At 28.5% G+C, this 21,171-nt stretch overlaps 3 protein-coding genes and 1 pseudogene across 3 annotated transcripts; 1 reads left to right on the top strand and 3 right to left on the bottom strand.

The window, feature by feature from the left end:
* Positions 1-23: 23 nt before the first annotated feature.
* Positions 24-5,375, bottom strand: LOC130807575 (palmitoyl-monogalactosyldiacylglycerol delta-7 desaturase, chloroplastic-like). Its single transcript, XM_057672839.1, has 6 exons — positions 4,222-5,375; positions 3,324-3,464; positions 2,685-2,789; positions 1,941-2,081; positions 1,526-1,632; positions 24-1,406 (listed from the first exon to the last, which is right to left on the bottom strand). The coding sequence occupies exons 1-6, from the start codon at positions 4,753-4,755 to the stop codon at positions 1,199-1,201; spliced, it is 1,236 nt and encodes a 411-aa protein (XP_057528822.1). The 5' UTR covers positions 4,756-5,375; the 3' UTR covers positions 24-1,198.
* A 5,113-nt stretch (positions 5,376-10,488) lies between these two features.
* On the top strand, positions 10,489-11,863 carry LOC130807574 (tetraspanin-8-like). Its single transcript, XM_057672838.1, has 2 exons — positions 10,489-11,143; positions 11,373-11,863. Exons 1-2 carry the CDS (start codon positions 10,673-10,675, stop codon positions 11,667-11,669), a joined length of 768 nt encoding a protein of 255 aa, XP_057528821.1. The 5' UTR covers positions 10,489-10,672; the 3' UTR covers positions 11,670-11,863.
* An 857-nt stretch (positions 11,864-12,720) lies between these two features.
* Positions 12,721-14,312, bottom strand: LOC130807573 (tetraspanin-7-like). The gene is made up of 2 exons (XM_057672837.1): positions 13,563-14,312; positions 12,721-13,219 (listed from the first exon to the last, which is right to left on the bottom strand). Exons 1-2 carry the CDS (start codon positions 14,103-14,105, stop codon positions 12,911-12,913), a joined length of 852 nt encoding a protein of 283 aa, XP_057528820.1. The 5' UTR covers positions 14,106-14,312; the 3' UTR covers positions 12,721-12,910.
* Positions 14,313-15,924: 1,612 nt separating this feature from the next.
* On the bottom strand, positions 15,925-19,958 carry LOC130808602 (probable carboxylesterase 12; annotated as a pseudogene).
* Positions 19,959-21,171: the final 1,213 nt, after the last annotated feature.

The raw sequence follows: 21,171 nt of genomic DNA, 5'->3' as shown, positions 1-21,171 counted from the left end.
TAAACACTATGACTTTTCAATTTCCTGATATAGAAATTCTCAAATCCTACGTAATCCCAATCAGTCGACGCTTTGACATGCAGTCCTCCACAGTCCCAAACCATATTATTACCCAATTCATTTTCTCCTGTTTGTGAATTCCCGTTCGACGCTTCACAGTCGACGACCATCAACCACCACCACGACGGTCGAAGACTCGACAGACAAAAGTTCTCCACAGATTTTCCAGTGGCCACAGTCCGACAGCCCCTGTTTAGGGTTTAAAGTAAGTTCTAAACTTTTTAATTAGGTTTTGGGTAAATTATACTCAAATTGTGCTGTAAATTATTGCTAAGTTTGCTGATTTTGCTTATTGTTGAAAGCCCCTGTGAATTTGCTAATTTTGCTAATTGTCGAAAACCCCTATAAATTATTGCTACTATTTCTAATTGTCAAATTACGGCAATCTATCTATTCTTTACATGAATTGAGTAAATTATTGTTAAATTTTTCTATTGATGTAAATTGATTGCATCCATTTAGGTTTTGGGTAAATTGATGATAGTTTTGACTTTTAATTCTTTGATACTAATAGATGATAGTTTTAGTTCTTATTTCTTTGTATTGTATTTGTATAATTGTATCAATAATTCTTTGTATTGTATTTGTATCCATTGATTTACAAATAGATGATAGTTATACTAAGTGATGATAGGTTTGATTGTTAATAGTTTTAATTTTTTTATTGTTATAGTTTAGTCTTTAAAATGATTAATATAATGCAAAAAAATTATTTATTTAATTTTGCTTTGAAATACATACTTAAAAAAAAGTGTGCTATCCCATTTTTAAATTTCTGGATCCGCACTCCGTTACTTAATTCACCAATTGACCTTCAACGACAATTCACCATAGTACTCAATTAATGATCAAAATCAACACCCTTATATATTAATATTTACAATAATTCCTTCACATAAACTTACACAAATTTGCATTACGACAATATAGTGATAGTAAATTAAATCATGCATGATGACATCAAATAAAACATGATTATATAGAATTGAGCTACTCTTGTGTGAGAGATTGCCTCTCGTTAAGACGACCTCAAATAAAGAGCCTATATTTTCATAATATGTATGAAATGCACTATTTAATTCATATATAAAGTACGTTTGTCTCATACGTACACTTTATATATAATTTCATCATAAGCTTAGATGGCTTCACTTTTAAGAGTTAAGCGTTCTTTGTGCGCCTTACTTGGAACCTTAACATCTGTGGCTAAACCAAGTATTTGAAGAAGCTTTACAATATACCAAGTCATGTCAACTTGCCACCACTCTAAACCATGCCTGGCTGAGTACGGAAATGCATGGTGATTGTTGTGCCAACCTTCTCCAAATGATAGCAATGCTACCCACCTACATTTTTATTTAAAAAGTTAAAAATGAAGTACTTTGAATAGTTTTTAAACAACAAAATTCTGCAAATGCCTTAATTATAAGGAATTGTTTTGTTTGTAAACAAAGAAAATTATTACCAATTATTTTTTGATAAATCACCGGTATTCCAAGTTTGATTTCCCCATATATGACACACAGAGTTCACCATAAACGTGGATTGATGCGACAATACACTGCTTACACCCTACATTGCAAAATTTTCCTTGTGTCGTTTAGAAATTATAGATCATAAATTTTTTATGTCAAAAATTTACACACAAAAATCTTATGTAGATGAGAGGGAGTGTGTAGAAAAAAATGGTGAGGAAAATTATTTTCCATACCATTGAGAGTACTCTAAAAGACTTTCTAAGACGTTAAATTAATTTCCATAAATATATAAGATTTTAATACTAATTATTGCACAAATAACAATATAATTAATGCTTATTTTTTTATCAAAAATTATGATTTTCATTGCAAATTAGAAAAATAATATTTTTACTTACGTACCAAACCCCACACAAGGTATGGAAATCCTCCAAAAGCATAAAGAAGCAATCCAAATAAAAGTCCATGCAAAATATATGTGCTTCTGATAAACCTATAAAATGGTTGATTCTCTAGGTCTTGCACATTAACTGTTTCCCCACACTGTAAAATAATATTATCAATAAAGAGATTGGTTAAGTATAAATGTATTGTAAAGGAGAGATATCTAATGAAAAACATTGTCAACGACCAGCTTAATACATGTCTTCATTTCTTATAGTTAATGAAGCTAATAATTCCAGTTAAAAGCAGAATTAGATAAGATTTAAATGCTTACAACGTACCTAAAATGTTCTTTAGGTATTAGACTAAGATATCAACTTGGTCAACAACTTAAAATAAGTAATAATTAAGACTAATTTTCTTCAGAGAAGACTAATTAATTCAAATATATTACTATAATATTAATATATACTATTGATTAGAGAAATTAACTGATACTATCTCTATTTCTTTTTAAATGTCTTACTTGGTATGAGCACATTTGTCAATATACTAATACTATTCTTCTAATTGTGCATATTTAAAAAATATAAAAATAGATATTAATAAACCTTATTTTGGAACGAATCAAATATAATCTCATTTGACTATGTTTTAAATTATAAATTAAGAATAAAATAAAAATTTAAAGTGAATGATAATAGTATTCAAAAATCAAATAGAACATTTAAAAAGAAACGCATAGAATAGAACAAACATTACCTGAGGCAGACCTAATAATGACGAAAGAGAAAAGGGAGGATCCTTAGTTGAAGGTAATTTCGACACCAAGGACTTGGAATTTTCAAGGGATGATGGCTCTATACACTGAAGAAAGTCCCGGCCGCTGACTATTAAATAAAGATAAAAATAAAGATAAAGAAAGTCCATATATATGTATTAACGTCGGTTTTTTTTTTGTGAGTAGCTCACTTCCTACGTTCAAAATCTTCTTGTTGCCATCAATTTTATTTTTATTTTTATAAGTAATTAATTTTTTATTGCGAAATAAGATGTTTGTTTCATTAAAACTAGCTAGGTTCGACAAATTTTGCACGTGATATATTATTATTGTACATCCGATACATATCATTTGTTTCCGGCAATAGGATTGAATTTTCATGCAAAATAATTATTTCATTTTAAATTTGTAGATTTTAATTATGTAATCATAAATAAAGAATTTAAAAATGACAAAGTTTGGGTAGTCATTCTCAAATTTTCAACTTTAATTACTTTAAAAAGAAATTTAATCTAAATTCAAATTTGAAAATTTTTAATTTGCCAAACATAAAATTTGAGCTAATTTTAAATTTTCAAATGAAATCATCATTCTCAAACATAACATAAAAAAATTTGTACCTTTTCAAAAATAGAATTAGTATCGAATACCCAATTAACATGGCTGAACCAAAATCCTTTAATTGGAGTATGTGGATCTTTTTCTGAATCACAAAATTGATGATGGTATCGATGTGTGCTCACCCAACCAATTGGATCTCCCTGTATGTTCCAACAACAATTCGAACCATGTAAATTAACACAACCGAATATATCTGTTATTCTGAAATTATTATATGTTATAATTCTACTAAAATTAAATTATTTTTGTAATTCCTTACTTTTCAAATGAAATGTTTTCTACTTCATTGGATTCAGTTTATTTGTTAGATTTTAATAAAAAATTATGAGAGTTTTATTTTAAAGTGTAATAAACAAAACAAAATGAAAAGAGATCCAAATGATCTAAAATTTAAAGACCTAGGCTCAAACTCATTGTGTCTGATGGGTCCTAAATAAGTTTTAATCAAATTATTCATATTTAACTATTATTACTTTTGTTTAAAATTGGTGAATAATGAGTTGGGTCATAGGTCGAGTCTCGGGTGTGCATAGATCTTTTGCGGGTATGAGTTGAGTCTGGAACTAAAAATCCAAGACTTAGAATCAAAATTACACCCATTCATTTATTTGATCTAAATTCAAACCCAAATTTCATAAATTAACTTAATACAATTTAAAAAATAAGCCTGAAAAACTAAAACATGAAAAAGAAAAACAATTATTGATAGTTGTAGTAGGAGTTATCCTTCAAGTTTATAAAATAATATATAATTTTTTTTCTTTTTTAGAAACGACACAACTCATATGTGAGTAGTAGCCACTAGCCCACTGTTAAATAGGGTGTTGAAAGCCATGACAAACCCTAAACGACGCGAGTAAATGGATGAAAATTAAGTACTGGAGAATAATATGGAACCTGCAAGGCCAAAACCCCGCAATAAGCAAAGATGTATTCAAGCCATTTAGGTAGTTTGAAACTCTTATGAGCTAAATTACGGTGATATGAAAGTGTTACACCCAAACAACCAGTTAGTAAATATAGCACTACAGCCACTGTTACTGCACCCCAACTAAAGGTAAATGGTGCAAACAAAGCCAATGCATGCAACCCTATGAGCAAACATAAATTCCCAACATCTATAGAATTCCATTTCCGTTTTGCAAACACATTCTTTGGTTTCTTCACTACAACATTAGACCACCAAATTTTATGGGAATCCGATTCCGAATCCAGAATCAGAATCGGAATTTCTGCTGCCTCGAGTACTGTCCTCTTATTGCTTATAGAAATTGGAGATTTTGATGTTATTATTACACGCTTTGAAATGGTGTTTTTAAAAATAGGTAGTTTGGGTTTAGGGCATAGAGTTTTAGTTTGTGGGTTATTATTATTTTGATAAATAAGAGATGGGTTAAGTTTGAAGCTTGGAAATGAGGCGATAAAAGCCATGGAATTTGGTTTGCTATCTAATTGTACGTGTGACAACAATCAGCAAGATCAATACTAGACTGGCAATGCAAGTTCAGTGAATGTCTAGGGTTTAATATATTGAAGAAGTGAAGTCATTAAGCAAGTGTAGTCAAATCAAATCAAATCACATCACATCAAATTACATCTAGGGTAATAATCACATTTGACGTGTTGCCAGATGTTGCAAAAATATCTAGAAAATCACAAGAAAAACATGTACCAAAATTTAGTTCAATCGGAAATTATGTCGTCACTTTGGAAAATTTATGGTATTTCTCAAAAGGTGTGCTACCTAATAATTACTAATTAATTACCATAATTTATAAATAACTATAAAACACAAAAAAATAATATTAAAATAAACAAAATTAAAAAAGATAAATTAAAATTACAAAACTCTTAAGTCTTACCCAATTAAATCCTACCATAAAAAGATAATTTGTTAACTTCACATGGAACATAGACACTTCAAGTAAGTATCACTAGGATGGATTTTCCCCTAGTCCCTTTTCCCTAACCTACCTAATTAAAAACAAAAATTCAATATCAAGCCGAAAGAATTGTTGATGTCAATCAAATGAGAGGTTTCATCAATGCAAATATAAGAGGGAGTATATATAATCCAAGGGAAGAAAACTACCTTCACCTAACTAATATTCAAATGGATGTAATAGGAATCTATCTATTAATTATCTGTTAAAAATTATTGTTAATCAACTAACTCAATAAGAAACTTAAAGTAATTATTAATTGTTAAAGCTCTGAAATATACTGTAAGTTTTATCACGCCTCCTCACACAAGAGCTTTTTGACCGGAGTAAAGTAATTTATGAGTTACTCTATCAAGAAATATTTTCCATCTAAAATGATATAGATGATGTTTTTCATTATTAAAGATAAAATAATTACCAATACAAATGCTTCACTATTATCTATGTTGGATGATTGCTTAAAATTAATTAAAGGAAATTAATACACATTCTTATGTAGATAAACAATATTATTTTTTTAATATTAACAAATATTTTTAAAAATGTATGACCATCGTGGTACTAACCTATTATAAATATACTTTACTATAACAAGATTAGTTATATATTCATTTAAAAAAGATTATATATTATCCTCAATATTAGGAAATTTAGATCTCAAGTTGGAATATTATCCGTTTATTTTAATATACATTTTACATTATGAAAAAGAATAATTTATAGAATTTATATTTGCAAATGTGAAAGCAAATATAATAATTAGGAGTGTGTATCAACAATGATTTGGCCCCTATCAATTTAAAATGAGGGACCTCAACTTTAATGTGATTATATATTTCATATACAATTTGCTTATGATCACTTTATTAGCCTTTTTCTTCACGCTTTTCATTTCTTTTGCATTATATTTTATAAATGATACGTTGAATATGATTATGATAATAAAGAAAGTAAAAAATCAGTTCGGTGGTTATTTGATTATTACAACTATCATTCTTGTGATCATTACAACTATATCATACCATCTATTAAAAACGACATATGTAATGACAAGTGGTAATTTAAGAAAAGCTTTGACAAAATGAAAATTCCTAATAGTTAAATTTCACCTATATAGGAGTATATATTTAAGCAAGTTGTCAATTCTTAAAAGAAAAAAACTTAATTAATTATCATATTTAAAAAACGTTAATTGATTTCAATATAATATAATTGATCCTTCAAATAATTGATTACCTCTTTATTCTAATAATACATTGATTAGAAATTAATGTTTGCTTAAATTTATACATAGATATTAATCATATAAGAGTAAGAAATAATAATAATAATAATAATAATAATAATAATAAGATTATGTTATACTAATATGGCTTCGTTATGATCGATTAATTTTTACAATTGTTGAAGATAATTAATAATTGAGTAATTTTTACAATTTTTGAAGATAATTAACAAATGGTAAATTTTGTAATCACACTGAATATTGTATACAAAGAAGTGTTTTAAATCCTTTGAACTATTATCATTATTAGAAAATATTTCTTGCTTATTTGAAATGAATTGTTATTTATACTTACATTATTGTTTAAATTAATTTTTCTATCCTCTAAATATCATTTTATTTTTGTAAAATTTATCACATTTTAATGAAAAAATTAATCTTGATAAATATATTTATACTTGAATTTGTATTCTTAAAATCATAATTTTTATATTTCCTCCGTTTTTTTTAGTCGCACCCAAGCCCATTTTAGCACTTTTTTATTTTGCATATTGCGGCTAGTTGGCTAGTATACGAGAAAAAAATATAGTCATGAAAGATCTTGTTTTATTCGTCTCGACGTCTATTTTCATAATATTTTTATAATTTTTAATTTTGTATAACTTGAGATAAATTCGATTGAAAAAAACGTAAAAAGATGTTTGGATGCAAGTAGAAAAAAACAGAGAAAGTATATTTTAATTTTAAAAATTCCGTGCATGAGGTTTTGTATTAGTATCTCATAAAATAATTTTTTTATGTCTGTGGACCAAGTCATTTAATGTGTGATTAATTCAATAACAAACTGTAGCGTACTAATACTAGATGACTAAAGTTGGGCCTAATTGGATATAGAAATACTTCTTACAGAGGCCATCAACAAGATCTGCAGAGTTGCACCAAAAGATATGGTAGAGTTACTTAGTCTAATTGTTATTTTTAAAGTAGTTGAAGTTGAGGATTTGAAAATAACATGACTATCTAAGCCTTGTCATTTTCAAAAATTTTCATGTATAGTTTTATAATTGAAATCTATAATTTAAAATAAAATATTTATTCCCAAATATTAACATAAGAGAACTCCTTAATCATTCAAATACTTGAGAATAAAATATTAAGAGGTGTTTGTTTCGGAGAATAATATTTTTAATTTGCTGAATGATATTTTAATTGAATATTAGAAAGGATAATATTGATAATGTGGGAGTGAAAGTTTGTGTTGAATTGAAATGACTTGGACAAGACTACAAAAAAATTATTTCTAATTTTTAATGTTTCTAATATAAATTATAATTAAACCAAGCTAATAATATAAATTATCATTAAACTTAAAAGTACAATGATAATCGAATAAATTTAATTGAACTGAACTAGAAGCAAATGACATGAATTGAATTAAATCAAACTAAATGAACTAAATTCAATTGATAAAAATAAATTATATAATAAAATTTTTTATAATAATATCGACCAAAAATATTATGTGAAATTCAAAAACAGTACTACTATTTAAAGATCTTCATATATACAAGTAAAGCCAAAAGTTACATAATAGGAGAAAGATAGAAAAAAATAATCTTATAATAAAAAAAAATTTCAAAATAAACTTTGAAAAATTATAATTCTTATAATAAGCGTCTCCATGGTAAAGATGAGGTTAAGTATGTTCGTTCTTAGTAACAGCGAACAAAGAATTTTGACTTTTTTAAACCAATTTTTTTATTCACTATTAGTAATAACGAATATACTTGACCTTAGGCTTAAACACAAAGACTATTTTGAAAATAAAATTTTCCGAAACTTATTTTAAGAATTGTTTTATACTAAACTTATTTTTTTCAATTTTTCAGCATAAGCTACCATCCCCACTTGATTTAGGATTAATGCAGCCCATGGCCCAGCGGCTAGTGTGGAAAGCCCACACGGATAAAGAGAGTCACGTCCAATAACGTAACTACAAATTTGGGCACTTAAAAAATAATATTTGATTTAATAAAATCTCCTTTTGTATGAGACTATTTTATTATGAGACGAGCTCATATAATTAATTAATTTTTTTAACTACTTTAAAATTTTAATTCATCATTTTAAATATACTAATGTATATGGATCAGTATAATAGAAATTGTGTCATCATAAAACCGTTTCATTTAAGAATTTGCGTTTAATAAAAGATAATGCTAAATTATGCTCGGCAGAAATCTTATTAGATTAGGCTGATCCAGTTTGATTTGATCCGTTACTAGTGAAATATGAACTAATATTTGCAATAAATGTTTGTGAAGCTTTAAAAACCTTGGCTAGATTTAAGTCTTTTAAAATATGTTTCATTATTTTATATTGTTAAGGGTAAATTAAACACCATTAGTAACATCAACTAAAATGCATAAATAATAAGGTTTTTATTTTACCGTAACCACAATATAAAAATTATCATTAATAAATTACAATAGCAATTTAAATAAAAGTTGTAGATTAACAAAAGAAGGTTATCTTTTTAAAAGAAATAAAAATAGATTTGTTATGTATTCTTTCTTTAAATAACAAAAATTAAAACAAAGTACTATGATATGTTAAAAAAAAAAGGATATTCTATATGATTTATGCCCAAGGGGGGTGGGGGTGGGGTGTGTGTTTGATTAAATAATTAATTAATTATTATAATAAAGGGTTTAATTAAATAATCTAGAGGATAACCTATGTAGATCGAAACCTAGATTATTTAATTAGTTAATTATATCAAGTTGCGAATATTAGTGCTACTTTTATAGTATTTTTTGGGCCATTGACTTTGGTTTGGTAGTTTAGGTAGGGTGGGGACTGGAGGAAGGAGCAATTGAGTTTCGTTGAAAGTTGCAAGTAAAAGAACACTTAAGTCAATGGTCAATATTATCAATTTATTGTTTTCTAATGTAATAGATGTGTGAAAATTTTGATCCCAAAATTGATTGGAAATTAGTTAAAATTTTTAACCCGGTGGTCCATAATTGATCTAGCTTAAAAATGCTGAAAAAAGTGGATCAAACTCAATCGAAACAAATCAAACCGATTTGATTGTTTTTTTGAATTTTATAGACTTTATCATTTTTAGTTAAAACTTACTATAGTTGGTGCTTACCATATAAAATATTTCAAAAAAATATTTCAATTGAAAATAAAGTGAAATTAACATGTATTGGTTTTAATTTTACAATAAACAAAGGTAATACTCCTTTTATTAAAAATTAGACAAAAAATTTCGAATAAAACCCATTTAACAAAAAAAATTGAAATTAAAACATATTTTCTACAAAATCAAAATTTCTCTTTAAGTTTAGAGTAATAGGTAATCTCTTGGTAATTAGGAAAACTCCAGATCAGCTAAGTGAACTTTAGCTAAATCTTAGATCACCTACATGAACTTTACTTTATTCAAAAACTAATCATCTAGAAGCAGGGATAGTGCTATCATAGTTAAAGTTAGGATTATTTAGGAATTTCATCTCAAAGATTTTTATGTTTTTCCAATATTATAGAAGAAGGTACTATTTGACCATTAAACAATTTTATTCTTTCGTTGTCATACTAATAAATATGACGATACTCTTATCAGTCTTTTTAAAAAAGTATATTAGTTTTTAAAATTGTCATTTATATATTTTTTTTTCTTTATTTATATAGCAACTCTTAAATAAGCCATCTCACTATGAGACTATTATTTAATTAATTGTGTAATTGGTCATTTAAAAACTATAACTAAGTGACTATTTTAACATAATAAGTATTAGGTCAGTCCAATAAAAAACATTATACGTACCATAAATCGTCTTATTTAAGAATTTGTAATTTCTAAAAGATGGAGGAAATACTAGTACTTACATATTTTATCACTAATAATTAATCATTATCATCAATCTTAATATATATTGGCGCTCATTGGAGAGTGGTTGATATGTAATCTTTTATAAATAAAAAAGTGTCCCTTCAGCTACGTTAGAATCTACCTAAAATTAATCTAAAGGATGCATGTTCCTAGAAAGTCAACTAAAATCAAGTAAAACTATGATGATTTAAAAAAAAATATAAAAATGAAAGAGACCAAGCAAGTAAACAAACCCTCCCATTGCGCTCGCCATATTCAAAGAAAATTAGAAAAAGAATCATGAATTGTAATGAAATACCGAAATGGATAATCATATTCATAATAAGCATATCAATCATAGCAATAATAGGAAGCGGAGTATGGTTATTGTATCAACCAAGCGACATGTGCCTTGGAGATAAGAGTATCGGTATGATGTATGGAGTTGTTGCTGTTGGTTTTTCCCTTATATTCATCTTTATTTGTTGCCTTTCATGTGGGTGTTGTGGTAAAGATGATGGCAGAATGATGATTGCTACTTCTTGTAGTAGCTTTGGGTTGTTGGTCATCATCATATACGTGTCTGTTTATGCATTTATATACAGCACTCTTGCGTTTGGGTCCTTACAGAAGGAGATTACAAGTCCTGAAAGTTGGATGGATATTAAACACTGTCTTTATCAACAGACTCAATTGTGTTCTGACTTTCAGCGCAACTATGCTAATGATTCTCCACATCAGTTTTTTGCAAGACATTTCCCTCTAATCCAGGTGATCTTAATGATACTCCCTCTCCATCTAATAATTAATTGTGTTTTAATTTTAGTCTCGATGTTGATAATCCATCAAAATCGATCACTTAAAACACTATGTATGGAAAACAAATTAGAATAGAAAGAAAGGAAAGGAAAGGAAGGAAAAAGGGAAGGAAAGAGAGGGGTAAAAAGGGAGAGTACAAATATGGGATTAGCATGTCTAATGTTTTTAATTGTGTTTATAGTCAGGATGTTGCAAACCACCCCAAGAGTGTAAGATGAATTTCTCAAGCCCAACCGTGTGGGTAGAAACTGGAAATGGCACCTATACGAACGCTGACTGTTATAAATGGGATAATGATCCGAAGAAGCTTTGTTACAACTGTGAAGTATGCAAGCATAACTTTGCCCAAGAAGTTAAGAAAAGTTGGAGCATCAGTAGTTCAATCACCGTATTAGCATGGCTCATGCTTGTTTTAGTTATTACATCTATAATGATTTATTCAAACAAAAGAAGTGGTAATTATACTGAACTAGTTTGAATGTGCTTGCTATCTATGTTCAATTTTATAATAATGTATTATATCCGATCAAATATTTGCGAAGCGATCAATACTGATTCCAACTATTTGTAATCAATCGTGACTTTTGAAAATACTATGTATGTATTTTGAGAGTCAATCTACTGAATAATCAAGCTTTATTATTGAATTTCCGCATCAAAATACTGCCTTTGTCAAAGATGTTTTTTCCATTTTTAAAAAACGCGTGTTACTTAATTTTCAGTCTCGAGTCATTCACTTCTTTTGCAAATTGATTCGTTACACGCTTACATTTGACGTAGTACCATTGCCATTATAAAAAGAAAATTACTTATAATAATATAGTTTTTTCATAATTTTTCTAAAATAATTCTTCATCTATTGATTAATGATGAATAATCCTAATTTTAAAGTATATTTTTTAAAGCAAACTCGCCAACCAAATGACTTGCAATAACAAGTTTTATTTTTTTTAAAGATAAACTAAAAAAAATGTTAAAAATCTTCAAAAGTTTTTGATTTTCTTGATTTTTTAAATTTTTTATGTAAACTTTCAAAGTTGTCCTCTAATTTTAAATTAATATTCAGTTTACATTTTTGAGAATTTCCAACTATAGTAGGTCATCAAGTTACACAAGCTTACTCTAGAAAAATATCCTTAAAGTTGAAATTATTCATGATTAATCAATAGATAAAATTATTATAGAAAAATCATAAAAATATTGAATTATTCTAGGTAATTTTACTATGAAAAAACATTGGAATTGTGATGGTCAGAGCGTTATTAACAATGATTCTTTTTTAAAGTTCACTTTATAATTAATGATTTTTTCTCTCTCTTTTAAAAGTTTTTTTAACCTATTTTTTTAACAATGATTTACTTTTAAAAGTTCATTATTTTTTATTGATAATCATATTTTTATTAAAAAAAGAAATTTATTTTTTAAGTTTAAGCTTTTGATTGAATTAATTTTTTTTTATATAATATTTAAAAGTCAACGTGACAAAAGGTTAGTTGTTTAAATTCCACAATGTCTATAAATCTCATATCGAGTGAAATATTGAGCATCAAGTCCTCTAGTGGTATTTATTTTTTGATAGTTTGCGTACAAAATATGGTAGTTCAAATCAAAGTAATTCCCAAGCGAAAACTAAGTACAAAATTTACAAACTTCATCATCATGAAGCCATTATTTCTGATCTCGGCAGAAATTTTAAAGAAAGCATCTAAAAAAACTAAACTAAACTGTAAGTCGGTAACCCTGAGATGATGGGCCAAATTGAACATCAGATAAACCAATGACACATAAACCGATCAACAAGTGCTTAGCTGCAAGAACAACAAAAATGACACCCGGAGTGAACCATTGAGTCGTTACGTCTTGAAGAAATGCAGCCTTGCATGATTGGCAATCAAAACATAGTGTGTTTTCATCATTACTCCATCTGTTGCAGTCAATGTTGGTGTAGTTTCCATCTATTGGCTTTACCCAGATTGATGGACTTGTGTAATTGAAGTTACAATCTTCAGAGGGCTTGCAACATCCAGACTGTTGACGAACCAACTCAATTAAAATTAAAATTTTAAAAATAAAATTTAATTTTGAAATTAATGGCTTAATATATAAGATATGCTTATATATATTAGTAAGTCTTTACCATTTGGTGATTTTTTTATACACACAATATCAAGTTATTGATGTTTATTAATTGAAACACATTCTCGTTCATTGAATTTGAATTTCACTTGTTAAACTGCAAAGAAACTAATTCAATCAAAATTAAAGATGAAATTAATGGTTAGATGTTAGCCTTGATCATGAAATGTTTTATATTTTAAGACCTTTGAGCTAGAAGTGTGAATGTTAGAAAGAAGGGGAGAATAAAGTTTACCTCAAAAGCATCCAAAGATCTTTTGTGAAACTCATCAATAGTATCCAACTCATATTTATGATAGAAATTATCACAAACATTACTCTTAAGAAGAGATTTCTTGTAGTAGTTCTCCCAATGATGTAAATTATTAACCTTATTTTGCATCCACTTAGAATAAGACTCCACATGATACTCCTTATAAGATCTCCCGGGTATGGTTTGTCCACCACCTTTACTGCTGACAGACAAGGCAAAAATCCCCAATGCCGCAAGAGCTATAAACAAAGGCACTGAACAACACATGGATTTTAGTATTGCAAGTTCAGTCTCTCGAGCAAGTGAGCAGCTCACATAGCAGAGAATCATGAGAACAACTCCGATGATGATTAGAATGATTCCATAAAAACGAAACCCTGCTGAAGCAGAGCTAGTTGTACAAAGTAGATTTAAACCATACACGATTGCTGATCCTGTAGTTGCATACTCCATAAGAAAAAGGAATAAAACACATATTTGATCACTATTTAATTTAGCTATGTCTTTTGCACTAATATCAACCATGCTTTAAATCTACTAACACTACTAATAATACACTCTTTTTTCTGTTTTTCAGATAATACTGTCTTTTATGTTTTGATGATATATGCCCAAGGGGGGTGGGGGTGGGGGTGGGGGTTTGATTAAATAATTAATTAATTATTATAATAAAGGGTTTAATTAAATAATCTAGAGGATAACCTATGTAGATCGAAACCTAGATTATTTAATTAGTTAATTATATCAAGTTGCGAATATTAGTGCTACTTTTATAGTATTTTTTGGGCCATTGACTTTGGTTTGGTAGTTTAGGTAGGGTGGGGACTGGAGGAAGGAGCAATTGAGTTTCGTTGATGTCATGGACTTGCAAGTTGCAAGTAAAAGAACACTTAAGTCAATGGTCAATATTATCAATTTATTGTTTTCTAATGTAATAGATGTGTGAAAATTTTGATCCCAAAATTGATTGGAAATTAGTTAAAATTTTTAACCCGGTGGTCCATAATTGATCTAGCTTAAAAATACTGAAAAAAGTGGATCGAACCTAATCGAAACAAAACAAACCGATTTGACTCTTTTTTTGAATTTTATAGACTTTGTCATTTTTAGTTAAAACTTATAATATTTTTAGTTATTTTTTATTTTGAATCATGCTTTTGTGCTGTACCCTTAAAATTGGTACATAGTATTAAACTTTTTTTGTATAAAATAAAATTTTAAAAACAAAACGAATTATTATATATATTTTTTCTATAAATTATTTTTATTCAATTTATCAATAGGATATATTTTTTTGGAATTCAATTGAACATAATATTATTAGTAAATAATAAAGATTAATATTTAGTTGTCTTATTTTAACCTCCAGTTGTTATTATAAGTATTAGCTTATTCTGTCATATTTGATTTGCAATTCTTTTAACGAAGTGTAAATTGAAATTTCCAGTTTGTAATTTTATATTAGGTGGAGCAAGAAATAGGTGGATGAGATTAAAAGTGTGACATTATAAAAAATATTCAGTTTGACTTAGATGAGACAAATTCATATAATTAATTAAATTCTCTATTAATTACTTTCAAATTATAAGTAACCACTTAACAAACTATATATACACGGGTCAACCAAATAGCAACAGTCTTGACCATCACATTTAAAATTTGTGAAAAAGCAAAGCAGCATGACTAACAGACCAGGGCCCATAAACCATACACTTGAACCTACTAAAAAGGACTTCTTACAATAGTAAGCAGTAAGCAGCATGACTTCGGCCCAAAAACATTTTATCTATACACATTAATTTTTTCCTTCAAAATGTATCAAGGGGAAAGTAGCCAACTATATATTTACTATTTAGTACATTATTTTCAATGACCACTCAACATTGAAAAACTTTTTCCATTAATATCAATTAAATTACTATTCAAAACATATTTTCCTTCATAAATATATATTTATATTTAGATATAATATTCAATGTGATAAATACAAAAAATATATATCACAATAATTAAATTCATTCACACGTTTATACTTTTTTCTATTCTCATCCACACAAACGAATCCTTCATTTTATAAACAAATTCTCAAATTACATAAAACTTTCATTTGTAACACGGTGCAAATATATATAGAAAAAAACAAAATAGTATATATTAATTATACATAAGAGAGAAAAGTTGGTAGAAGGTAAAAGAAGTAAAATTACTTTTTGTGAGTAATTGTCTCTAGGTGAGAAGACCTCAAACAAAACAGAAAATATATATTCTTGAGACAGTCTGATACAACAATTTATGAAAGAAATATTACAATACATTGTATTGTATATGTATTTTATCCAAGAGTTCATAGTTTAGACGTTGTAGGATTGAGAAAATCTACAACTTTTGTCATAAGCTGAACAGAATTAGAAGAAGAAGAAGGGTGAAGCAAATGAAAGATGTGATCTTGTCCGTTAGATTGTAGCAATTCCACACACCCTTTCCACCCACTTTTCTCCAAAGCCTCCTTATAATACACTCACTCAATGCCCACATGTTGTCCGACAGATCTGGAATATGCAACCGAATGCATTTCGCTACCTCATTTCCGATTCGCTGCTTACCCCAAAAAAATGGGTGCACCAAAATTATGCCTTCTAATCTGGATAACACGACCATTATAATAAAAATTTAATGAATTGCATATTGAAACCCCTATATTAAGTTTAAGACTATTGATATTTACCTGTAATTTATTCTCGAACACAAATTCTTAAAATAAAACGGTTTTATGGTGAGATTATTTTTAATTTATTAAGCAGATTCATAAAAATTTAGTGTGTTACAGTGATCACTTACAATTTTTAAATGATCAATTAAAAAAATTAAGTAATTATATGAACTCGTTTAATAGTGGTACGGTTTTATATATAAAACAAGCTAATTCTCAAATACTATCAAAATTTGAATATTTTTTGAAAGTCTTGGCTATTTCAAAATTTTTGTTTTAATTATTTTTTAATTGCTAAGCAGGATATGTGTGATTTAGAAAAAAGATTTTTGGTTAGCTTTTTTTTGTTATTGAGTACTTTGATTTACGTATGATCAAACAACCAAGAAAAAAAATTATATTTTAATTTGAGCCAAAACAAAACTCCGCTATGAGTTAATTTTTTTATAACTTTTGATTGTTTAACTTATTTTATTTTTAATAAATAATCAACAATTAAACTTTATTATAAAATTTCATACAAATTGGCTTAAAGGGTAGCAAATTAGTTAATATTTTTGACCGGTAAATACATCAAACCAAATAATTCCAACAAATTATGATTATTTGTCAAACAGAGTCTAATAAAAATAATGAAAATTGTCTAGAATAATCCCAATGATTATCCATCTATTGTGATAATCCCTACAATTGATTATTTCTAAATAATTCAATATATGTATATTATTCACTGACAGCACTCCTTTCCACATTTTAATCGGCTACTGTAGATATCTACTAGCCTTACACTTACTTCGTCCTCTTATGCTTCTTCGTTGGACTTATTCTACTTTGGTGGTAGGTAGTCTAGGTATCTATAATAGCCTGTTAAAATGTTAAAAAAAATATTGTCAGCAAATATTATACATATGTTAAATTATTTAGAAATAATCAATAGTAGAAACTATTAATAGCATATGGACAATTAGTAGGATTATTCTGGATAATTTTTTCAAAAAATAATTGGCTCAAGTCTCATAACTAATAAGAGAAAAACAACGTGAGATTTTGTAATTGTGATGGTTAGTTTAACCATTGTATTTAGAGTTACCTTTGGAGCTTGCCTAAACCTTGAATCCCAACTCGCAACGCTACTTGATGTGCAATGTTACCACCTGAACTATCTCCCATTAAGAAGATTCTAGAAAAGTCTACTTGATTCCGAATATATCCTTCTTCTTCTTGTTCGGATGCTCTTGTATTGTCTGAGCAATCACCATTACATCATTATAAGAAAGAACCCATTTAAGAGCATCCCAACAATCATTATAAGCAGCAGGAAGACGATGTTCAGGGGCTCTTCTATACTCAACAGAAACAATCATCACTCCAGCTTTAGAAGCGAATTGATTGAGATAATTGTGATATTTTTTAGAAAAGGTAGATTCAAGGCAAAATCCACCCCCATGAAAGTAAAGTAAGAGTGGGATTTTGGTTTGATAATTGGGATAAAATGGGCATGGGTTATAGACCCTGACCTTGACTCCTGTTTTAATGGACATTTTAATGTCTTTGGATATAACCCCTGTAATTGGATCCATTAATGGAGGAACTGGAGGAGGGTCTAGCAATGGCAGTCGTTTAACACGGCCGTTTTTGTATAGTCGGATTATTGGTGAAGCATCAATGAGTATCTCGTCCCTTTTTTCTGTTAAACATTTGGAGTATATAGATTTGTTATACTCTAAATGGGAGAGGATTGTTGAACATTTAGAATATATAGACCTAAATTTGTATATACTACATACTAAATAAATATATTATAAGTCCAATTAAGTGCCTCAAAGAATTTGATGAATCATTACTTTAATTCATAAGTTTTGTTTGATGAATTATTATTTTTATTCATAAGCTTTGCTTGATGAAATATCACTTTGGTTCGTAAGCTTTGCTTGGTGAAACATTACTTTGATTCATAAGCTTTGCTTGCTGAAACACTTTTGTTTCAAAAGAAGGTATTGTTTGATGCATAGCTCTATAAATAGAGGTTGCATGCCAAGGGACATTTCATCCCAATTTCATATCATTTATGATTTTTCTCTTAAAAATACTCTTATTCTTGTTCTTCCTTTCATGAGATAATATTGAGAGAGTAATTAACTCTTAATATCATCAAAGTTCATAATTCACTAAAGGAAAGTGCATGAACGCGTTCTACTCAAATCAAGTTTCCGAGCGACTTCTCTGATTGTCGCAACCTTATCTTCATGGTGTCCATTTAGTGATTTACAAAGTAAGGAGTTTCATTGTCATCCACACAAGAAAAATGCAAATCGGTTTGTTTATTTGTATTTGCATTATATTTCCAATATTTTCTTTCGTACAACTTGAATCCATCTTATGATCTTGATCTCTTGCTGCCAATAAAGGTACGTAGGTAGATTTGTCAATTTTTAGTCTTGATCAATAATCTTAATTTCAATCTAAGGAAATTAAAAATGTCACATTAAAGTTTTTTTTTTATCTAGAAATACAGACGTAACATATAGAGTTAAAATCATCAACTCATTATCTACACAAGTCAAGGTTCGAAGGAGGAGTAACAGATAAAAATTATAGTCGTGCCCTTATCAAGGAGAGGGCAATAAGAAATGCGCGCAATCAATTTATTTACGGATTATTAGGTTATATTTTGTTGAAAAAAACATTAGTTAGAGTCAAATTAGTGGTATAGATAGTTAATGACTAAATTTAAGGATTATTTACAGGTTCGTTAGTTAGTGAAAATGAGTCATAAGATAAACTCTATATTTTTTGTATTAAGTTAGTTATTTGGTTTTTTCTATTTAAGCAGCGAATGTTTTCAGTTTTTCATATAGTAATGAGAAAGAATAGTAGTGAGTTTATATTTTGTTCATTATTGTCAATATGGTATCAAAAATTAGGTTGTATGACCAGGGTGGTGAGATTTTTAAAATAAAAACGAGAAGAGGAAGAATAGATGAGTGCAATACAAAAGTTTTTCATGAGTGTTATTGTTGCATGTTTTGTTGTGTATGTTTTGGGACGTTATCACAATTGTGAAGTGATTTTTTTGTGTCAAAAAGCAAACAAAAAAGTGAGTGTGAGAACAACAAATAATGATAAGTATTAGTTGCGTGGAAAAGAAAACTTAATTAAAAAATTAAGTCTAATTGTAATTTCTATATAAGATGCATCATTATATACTCCATCAATAGGAATGAGGGATCTAAATTTTATATGATATTTGAATTTGTATCATTTGTTACATAGGAATTTAAAACTATGTTAAAAGACTAATTAATTAATAATTTTAAATGAAGGTTGTAATCTCTAAAAAATTAATAAACTGACCAACTTATTTTGATGCGTTAAAATTTAGTGAATTTGAATTTTACAACATAAATTCTAAGGTGATATATTTTTCTTGCTAATTTTTAATTGTAAATAAATAGTTGATTGTTAAAACCTTAAAAATAGTATATCAATTACTTGATTATGTCGTATTCAAAACACTTTCAACATATATACCTCTAGCAACACAAAAAACACTCAATATATACATACTACTTGATCAAGTACAATTTAGGGTAACTTGAATTGGATTTCTTCTTCTTCAAATCTATTCGTGAGTTGTTTGACATCAGATGAGAAGAGACTAACACCATTTTATTGTTAGAATTAATATGCGGAAGTTGTAGTGGATTATTGATTTTGATTAATAAATATTGAAGATGCTAGTATGAAAAATAAAGAGGAGAGTTGATGGCTTTTGTGAAAAAAGGTTTTTTGTATTATGTGGCTTGGTTACAAATGAGAACATGCAACACATATATATAGTGCTTCTATGTTGGTGATTTCACCATCATTATGTTTCTAGTCTTTTCTACAACTTGTAGATAGTTCTAGACTATTAGCTTTAGGGTGTTAGTCTAGATAGTTCTATGATATCATAGAATTTTTTTACTTACTTCTTGATACATTACTCCCTAGATTTTTCTAGATTACATTATTTAACACTCCCCCTTAATCTGAAAAATCTTGGACTCCTAGCTGTCTTCTGAATTTGATGAACTTTTCTGTTGGAAGTGCCTTGGTAAATATGTCTGCGAGTTGCTCCTCTGTCTTGCAGAATTTTAGCTTGATCTCTTGTTTCTCGACCAATTCACGAATGAAGTGGTGTCGTATCTCAATATGCTTTGTGCGACTATGGAAGACTGGATTCTTTGTCATGGCTATTGCTGACATATTGTCACAATAGATGGTAGTTGCATCTTCTGTCTTTTGTTGTAGATCTTTTAGGATTCTTCTTAGCCATACTGCTTCACATGCCGCGCTTGTCGCTGATACGTATTCTGCTTCTGATGATGATAGTGCTACCGTAGCTTGTTTCTTTGATGACCATGAGATAGACTTGGACCCTAGCTGGAACACGTATCCACTCGTACTTCTTCGATCGTCGATGCTTCCTGCCCAGTCACTATCCGTGTAGCCTATGAGCTTGTAGTCTGCTTCGGACTCGTACATTATCCCATAGCTTTTTGTTCCTTTGATATACCTGAGTATCCTCTTGGCTGCTGCTAAGTGAGCTTTGCTTGGCTCACTCATAAACCTTGAGATGATGCTGACTGCATGAACGATGTCTGGTCTTGTATTTGTAAGATATATGAGAGATCCGACTAAACTTCGGTAGATTGATGCATCCACCTTTTCTTTTCCATCATTCTTTGAGAGCTTCTCATTTGTAGCCATTGGTGTAGCCATTAGCTTACAATCGCTCATGTTGAATTTTTTGAGCATATCCTCGACATATTTTTCTTGTGAGAGAAATATTTTACCTGGACTTTGCTTTACTTGCATGACAAGGAAGTACTTCATAGC

This window comes from Amaranthus tricolor, chromosome 3, assembly GCF_026212465.1.
Source record: "Amaranthus tricolor cultivar Red isolate AtriRed21 chromosome 3, ASM2621246v1, whole genome shotgun sequence".
Classification (NCBI taxonomy): Eukaryota; Viridiplantae; Streptophyta; class Magnoliopsida; order Caryophyllales; family Amaranthaceae; genus Amaranthus; species Amaranthus tricolor.
Note: the sequence above shows the minus strand (reverse complement) of the source record. Positions and strands in the feature narration are given on the sequence as shown.

Bases quoted from the DNA above. Each gene is read 5' to 3' on its own strand.
- LOC130807575 (XM_057672839.1), bottom strand. From the start codon at position 4,755: ATGGCTTTTATCGCCTCATTTCCAAGCTTCAAACTTAACCCATCTCTT. The intron at 2,082-2,684 runs GTAATGTTTGTT...ATTATTTTACAG, and splicing joins CATTATTAGGTCTGCCTCAG to TGTGGGGAAACAGTTAATGT. The intron at 1,407-1,525 runs GTAATAATTTTC...ATAAAAATGTAG, and splicing joins GATTTATCAAAAAATAATTG to GTGGGTAGCATTGCTATCAT.
- LOC130807574 (XM_057672838.1), top strand. From the start codon at position 10,673: ATGAATTGTAATGAAATACCGAAATGGATAATCATATTCATAATAAGC. The intron at 11,144-11,372 runs GTGATCTTAATG...TTGTGTTTATAG, and splicing joins GACATTTCCCTCTAATCCAG to TCAGGATGTTGCAAACCACC.
- LOC130807573 (XM_057672837.1), bottom strand. From the start codon at position 14,105: ATGGTTGATATTAGTGCAAAAGACATAGCTAAATTAAATAGTGATCAA. The intron at 13,220-13,562 runs GTAAACTTTATT...GTTCGTCAACAG, and splicing joins GATCTTTGGATGCTTTTGAG to TCTGGATGTTGCAAGCCCTC.